This window comes from Danio aesculapii, chromosome 6 (genome assembly GCF_903798145.1).
Source record: "Danio aesculapii chromosome 6, fDanAes4.1, whole genome shotgun sequence".
Taxonomy (NCBI): Eukaryota; Metazoa; Chordata; class Actinopteri; order Cypriniformes; family Danionidae; genus Danio; species Danio aesculapii.
Window position 1 is genome coordinate 968,987 of NC_079440.1, and position 7,777 is coordinate 976,763.

Genomic DNA, 7,777 nt, shown 5'->3' on the forward strand with positions numbered 1-7,777 from the left:
GAGGAAACCCACACCAACACGGGGAGAACATGCAAACTCCACACAGAAACACCAACTGACCCAGCCAGTCCTCCGGGTGCTCCGGTTTCCCCCACATCCAAACACCGGCGCTATAGGGGAATTTATGAACTTAATTGGCCATAGTGTATGAGTGTGTGTGTGAAAGGGTGTTTCCCAGTACTAGGTTGCGGCTGGAAGGGAAAACTGTGGATTTGGCAACCCAAATGGAGACATTTGAATGTTTCTACAAAAGCATCACAATTAGCTCAGAGTAAGAGCAGAATAATGATCTGCTGCCTGTGATTTCTGCATCCACACTAGTTTTTCTCAGTCAGATGAACTAGAGACAGCCAACCAGATCTACAGCTGATCTACAGATGCGCGCAAATATAAAATTAAAAAGTGTTTTCTTCCTGAGCTCCTAATAAAGTGGTTTTTACCTGGAGCCACGAGCTCCTGCTGACCGACTGTACCGCGTTAATTATCCTCCATTAGTGCTGGAGCAGAGATGCGGCTCAGAAACAACGTCAACAAACCCGAACAAACACAATCACAGGCTATTCTCCATCCCCGCCGCTCATTTCCGCCCGGTCGGGGGTCCGGGACCGCCCTCACGGGGACGTGCTTCTGTTCCGCAGCGCACAATCTATAACACAAGCTTTAAGTTCACCATCCAGAACGTAAATAACACTGTCAGTAAACATGAGGACAGCTCACTTTTACTCTAGTGAATACAGAGATTAACATTACGTCAAGAAAGCTGATGAATGGCAAATCCCATATTTAAGTTCATATCTGGATTTCAGAGCTATAGAGATATAACATGCTTTAAATACTGTTAAAAATATAGATCTTTTTGATCATTAGAGTTAAATATGTAAATGCATGGTTTTTTCTGGTTTAATTCTGCTTTTGAACTGAATTTTAGGAGCTTGATCATTCTTCCAACAACTTTTAATCATAAAGGGCCAAGAAACCCCCTCTTTCAGTTCAAGTCTACCTCAGAATTATTATTTTATTAACAAGAATCAGCTTGTACAGTTTTCTTATACAATAAAATCACTTTACATTTGTTAACAAGAATGAAATTAGTGAGGAAAAAAGCAAATAAAGAAGAAGAGAAGAAAACACACACACACACACACAGAGAGAGAGGAGAGGGTACATAATTATCAAATTACATACAAATATATTACGCACATTTTCCAATTTTAGTTATTAACAAGAGTTATTAATGCACTTTAACTGCAGGAAATGCATATATACAATTATTTTCATATAAAAATGTTAAAGGAGGAGCATATATTAATTGATTTAATTGCTTTTCTATTTTTACACTTGGAAATCACTTTTATTTACATTTGAATCTCCTTTTCTAGCACCACGAAGAGAGGTTTGCTTTTGGCAAACTTGCATTTACGTATGTGAAATTTACATAATAATAAATAAAGTTTATAATAAAGCCAGCCTCTTTTAAAGTGCAATCCTGAACATAACAACTTAAAATCAAATGTTTATAAGATGAGGAAAATGATTTTAAAATATTATGGGCAATAAAAGCTTCAACATTAGTCCCAAAAAAAGTCGAGTACATTGGCAAGACCAAAATAAATGTGAAATAGTTTCATTAAAGCTTTCGCAAATACAGCATTCAAACTCAATATCAATTAAACATTTTTGTAGACATAATTTTGTAGGATAAACTCTAAGAAGTAATTTAAATGATATTTCTTTAGCCTTATTTGTAATAAAAAAAGTTTTGAGGTAATGATCATACTTGAGTCCAGTTTATATTATTAAAGATATTGTTCCAGTAAAAAATAACATATGGTATAGATATATTTTCTGTTAAGATTAAAGATCTAAATGTGTAATTATTAGGCTTAAATCCAGAGAAACGGATAAAACCGACTGAGGTCTGTTATATACATATAGACAGTGCTGATGTACATACACTGCCTTTGTACAGCATATGTATACCAGCAGGTATTGCCCCCTACTATACCTCAGAATTTTTTCATAATGGGCGTTTCAGATGCAGGAGTGGGCGTGGCCAGCAGGGGAGAAGGAGGGGAGAGAACAACTGTTGTCAGTCGGCTCTCAAAATGAGACCCAAATCGTGAGGAGACGCATGATTTTATAGTTAAAATGCAAAGAATTAAACAGTAATTTAATGCCCTGCTACATTTGTTATTCATAATTTCATATACACACAACCACAATTTACATCATTATAAAGATAATCGTGTTTATATAAACATTATAAATGAGGACTTCTCCCTCAATCCCCGGGTCTGAATGCAGTCTCAGTGCAGCAGGTCTCTTGCCCTGCCTATTTCAACCATTAGCCCTGCTGGTAATCTGGAGGATTTAGGCGAACACAGCAGCATGGTGATGTGTCTAAATGTGAACAAACTTAACTGATAAAAGACGTCACCGATTTTGATCCTGCCCCAAATATCATTGTAAACCCAGAAGATGAGATTAGTTGACAAAAGCTCGAAATTATCCAGTTTTCCCCACAATTAAAACTGACAGGTGCGAGTTAATGATAAATATATTTGACCAATAGTTTGAGTCTTAATTTCATTCATTCATTTTCCTTTAGCTTAGTCCCTTTATTTATCAGGGGTCACCACAGTGGAATGAACCGCTAACTTATCCAGCATACGTTTTACACAGCGGATGCCTTTCCAGCTGCAACCCAGTACTGGGAAACACTCTCACACACACACACACACACACACACACACACACTCATACACTACGGCCAATTTAGTTAATCAATTCCCCTAAAGCGCATGTGTTTGGACTGTGGGGGAAACTGGAGCACCCGCAGGAAACGGGGAGAACATGCAAAATCCACACAGAAACGCCAACTGGCCCAGCCGAGGCTCGAACCAGAGACCTTCTTGCTGTGAGGCCACAGTGCTAACCACTGAGTCACCATGTTGCCCCAGTCTTGATTTTAGTTTACTAAAATAACCTTAGTGTGTGTGTGTGTGTGTGTGTGTGTGTGTGTGTGTGTGTGTGTGTGCGTGTGTGCGTGTGTGTGTAATCTCATTGACTAACTAGTGTTGTGTCTCTTTTGTAGCTCAGATGGGCAGCCGCTGAGCGCTCTTACAGTGATGGAGATCATCAGAATTACATCCGCACTTTCACATCCGTCCACAACCCAACCATCGATGTGTACGAACGCCTCCTTATCCCCCAACCAAACGTTTATATCGCCGACGGACAACTGGAGACCTCTGGATTACTCTCCAGGCATCGCCGGGATCCTCATCCCTCTGGTGTACATAACCGTCTGCGTCGTTGGTCTGGTCGGTAACACTCTAGTAATCCACATCGTCCTGCGATATTCCCAAGCGGAGTCTGTGACAAATATCTACATCTTAAATCTAGCTATCGCTGACGAACTCTTCATGTTGGGTCTGCCATTCCTCGCCGTACAGAACGGCCTCCTCTCCTGGCCCTTCGGATCTTTGATGTGTCGTCTGGTCATGACCGTCGATGCAATTAACCAATTTACTAGCATCTTCTGTCTGACCGTGATGAGCATCGACCGATATCTTGCTGTAGTGCATCCCCTCCGATCCTCTAGGTGGCGCCAGCCACGTGTGGCTAAAACTGTGAATTGCACAATATGGGCGATTTCATTTGTAGTAGTCCTACCAGTGGTGGTGTTCGCCGGCGTTCTGCAGGATGATGGAAATTGTAGTATTGTATGGCCGGAGCCTGCCGAGGTCTGGAAAGCGTCGTTTATTATCTATACGGCGACGGTGGGATTCTTCGGCCCGCTTACCGTAATCTGTCTCTGCTATTTGTTAATTGTAGTGAAAGTGCGCAGCTCTGGACGAAGAGTCCGCGCTACATCAATTCGCCGCAGGAAATCAGAACGCAAAATAACGCGAATGGTCGTAATCGTCGTAGCGGTGTTCGTATTCTGCTGGCTGCCGTTCTACGTTTTAAACATTGTAAACCTGCTGGTTCTGCTACCAGGCGAGTTCAGAGGCCTGTATTACTTTGTCGTAGTGCTTTCATACACAAACAGTTGCGCAAATCCCATCTTGTACGGATTCCTCTCGGACAATTTTAAAGAGGATTTCGGAAAGCCTTGTGTCGATCGTCTAGACGTGTGGAGAACCAGGATCTGCAGCAGGGAACGGGAATGGTGGCGCTCCCGCTGGAGGAGATCCGAAGGGAGATGGAGGTAAAGGAGCATCTGAAGGCCATGGATATTGAGGAACGCGAAGGGAACGAACTTCGAAATGGAAAAAACGTGGATGAACGATGTGATGGTGCCGTCAGCTCGACCTCTGAACCCGCAGCTGTTCTCAATGGAGCTCGGAGACACAAACACCTGCCGCAGAACGGCGAGGATAAACGCTCCGTCCTGGAGATCAGCTGTTTGTGATAAACATTCATTTATGACTGCTAATGGCAGATCATCTGGCCGTTTTTGGCTGCCAGATAACGTCAGTATGCTTTATCTGCCACATTTTTCACTCTAAACCTATGATACTATAAAATACTATAGCAATTGATTGTTTTTGAACCCTACCAAAGAGCATAGAAGCACCAAGAGGCGACACTCTGTTGCTATTTGGGAAATAGCCACTAGATGCTGCTAGTGTCACACAGCGGCCATTTTGGAATGAAAATTCCAATAGGAAAACAGCATGGATAGCTAACACTTGACAGAGTTAACTAAAATATTGAGTTAAATATGAGTTAAAATGTAGGTACACCACCTTTGAAAAGTAACATTTTAAAACAATATCCCAATAAAAAATATTTCCAAAATGTTGACAAGACTAAGTTTAATACACCTGATATCTAAAATATCTGTTTCACATACAACATAAAAGGTTAACAAAATAACTTAAGTATTACTTTTTTATTTTTGTTTTACTCAAATTAGGGTGAAGCAAAAATGAGTATGCGCAACAAAAACTACAACAAAAACTACAACAAAACTACATTATCTGGTAGTTTGTATGGCCTCCAAATCATGAATATATATATATATATATATATATATTATATTATATTATATGAATAAATAAAAAAATTATTTTATTTTAAACTTTTTTACATAACAGACAACACTGAAATAAATACTATGTACTATTATAATATAATACTCCAACAAAAAGTAGCTGTTAATCTCCTATCAACGTCCCACTATGAAAGTCATGTTAATTTAATTTAACATGTCAGTTTTAATATGTATTATGCTGGTGTGTAAACTATTAAATTAAAGTAACTTCACAGTTTCAAGAAAACAAGTATGGTTAATATATTAAACATTAAGTCTGTAAAATAAACCATTAGAAGAGCTGATAATCTCCAGTCTATGATGGGAAGTGTTGTATTGTCGTCTTTCAGCTTTGTATTTCAGCTTTGATGCGATTCTTTAATGAATATATAAAAAACAAAGCAGCTGCTTGCCATCGCGACAGCAGTAAGATCCAATGGACGGCAGATCGCTTACTCCAAAATGGCGGAATCGCTGGGCGCCGCTGTTGCAATGGAGCGTTCTATTGAGTGTCGCCTCTTGGTCATTCTAAGCTGTTTGACCCAACTATAGTGAAATAATCTGTTGTGGTGATTGTATAGTTGCTATGGTAACACAACGACTATAGTAATTAATCTGTTTAAGTGATTCTACAGTTGCTATGGTAACAGATATAAACACATGACTATAGGATATGTTATACTACAATACACCACAGTTTACTGCAGTAAAAACATACACAACAGTATTTATTACAGTTCAACAGATCGCTATATAAACGTGTTGTAAATACTACTACTGCTTGTTGTTATACTATAATATGTTTTTTTGCCAAAAAACAAGCAGCTTGTCCTGCTGTTTGATATTGCAAAGTTGCATTTGTCATTTCATAATAGTTTAAATGTAATGTATTGTTATGAACACACTGACTGTATATTTCACCGTTTGTTATTTCTAGTCATTAGCATGTAGCAGCTAATGAATCGGAAATCACAATCACAGAAAAGAGCAAAATAAGGTGATATAGTTTGCAATCTCATTTGAGCTCCAGGGAACAGCTGATTAGACATGAGTGGTAAAATGTTCAGATGGCATAAATTATATGTAAACATGTTGTTAGTTGTGTGAAGTGTTTGTGAATGTGCGACTGAGAAACCGGGCAGATTCATATTTTTTTTCCTGTTGATGACATTAATTCAGCACCAGTTTTATCTGGAGTCTATTTAGTCAGAACTGTCAATCTGATTATTAAATGGTTGTTTTGTGAAAGCAGTCTGCTGTCAATTATATTTATAATATAATAAATATTTATGAAAAAAATACTGTAGTAAATTATAGTAGTGTTTTTGTACCATACAGTAACGTGTGTCCTGTATAGCTTTTACAACTCTTTGTTAATAAATGCTACGGCATGCTTTATTAACTAGTGAACTGATAAACGAGTAAATACTTTATACTGGAATAAACTGTGATGTATTGTAGCATAAACAGCCCTATAGTTGTAGAAAACTACACTATTAGGTCATTTACATACATTACTATGTTGTGTTACCATAGCAACTATAGAAACGCCACACAAAAAATAAATTACTACAGATGTTGTGTTACCATAGCAACTGTAGAATCGCTGCAACAGATCAATTATTATAGTTGTTGTGTCACCATAGCAACTATAGAAACGCCACACAAAAAATCAATTACTACAGATGTTGTTTTACCATAGCAACTATAGAATCGCTGCAACAGATCAATTATTGTAGTTGTTGTGTTACCATAGCAACTATAGAATCGCCGCAAATGATCAATTACTATAGATATTGTGTTACCATAGCAACTGTAGAATCGCTGCAACAGATCAATTACTATAGTTGGTGTGTTACCATAGCAACTATAGAATCGCCACAACAGATCAATTATTATAGATGTTATGTTACCATAGCAACTGTAGAATCACTGCAACAGATCAATTACTAGTTGTCACCATAGCAACTATAGAATCACCACAACAGATCGAGTACTATAGTTGTGAGAATGGCCACAACAGATCAATTACTACAGATGTTGTGTTACCATAGCAACTACAGAATCACCACAAACGAATAATAGAAGTAATTTATTATAGTATGGTTCAAAGCCACTGCAGTATTTACTATCGATTACTATAGTATTCCTAATGTGGGTTGGACAGCGTCATGAGATCCAGTGTAACATATCCACACTCCATTCATCAGCTGAAGGGCGGAAACCACAGATGGTCACAGTGGTCAGTGTGTGTGTGTGTGTGTGTGTGTGTGTGTGTGTTGACATTTGAGGGCTCAAAGAGTGTTCAGTGCCACAGATGCAGTGATGCATCTCATATTCAAATCTATCACTCATTTTTCCTCATTCTGTGCTCTTGTGTATAATTGACCATCGGCACAGTTGAGTGATTTTCTCCTCTATTACTGTTATAATTCCTCTCTCTCATATGAAAGATCTTTCTCTTTCTGAATGAAGTCATTTTTCACTCATCTCAGTCACTAATCTGGTGTTTGTAATTGGTCATGTGGCTATAATCTCCATCTTAAAGGGACAGTACACCAAAAAATGAAAATTCTGTCATCATTTCTTCATCCTCAACTTGTTCCAAACCTGTTTGTGTTTCCTTCTTGTGTTGAAACTCTGGGTGTCAAATGATTTGTCCAATATTCTTCAGAATATCTTGTCGTGTTTTTAAAAGAAGAATCTCATAAACACTTGAGTGAGAGTTTTTCAGTG

The 7,777-nt window shown here is 38.4% G+C and overlaps 1 protein-coding gene across 1 annotated transcript; it reads left to right on the forward strand.

The window, feature by feature from the left end:
- The first annotated feature begins 3,128 nt into the window (after positions 1 to 3,128).
- On the forward strand, positions 3,129 to 4,417 carry si:zfos-169g10.2 (somatostatin receptor type 5). Its single transcript, XM_056458947.1, is given in 2 exon segments — positions 3,129 to 4,095; positions 4,098 to 4,417. Coding segments are annotated over 2 exon segments (1,287 nt in total).
- The last annotated feature ends 3,360 nt before the right edge of the window (positions 4,418 to 7,777 follow it).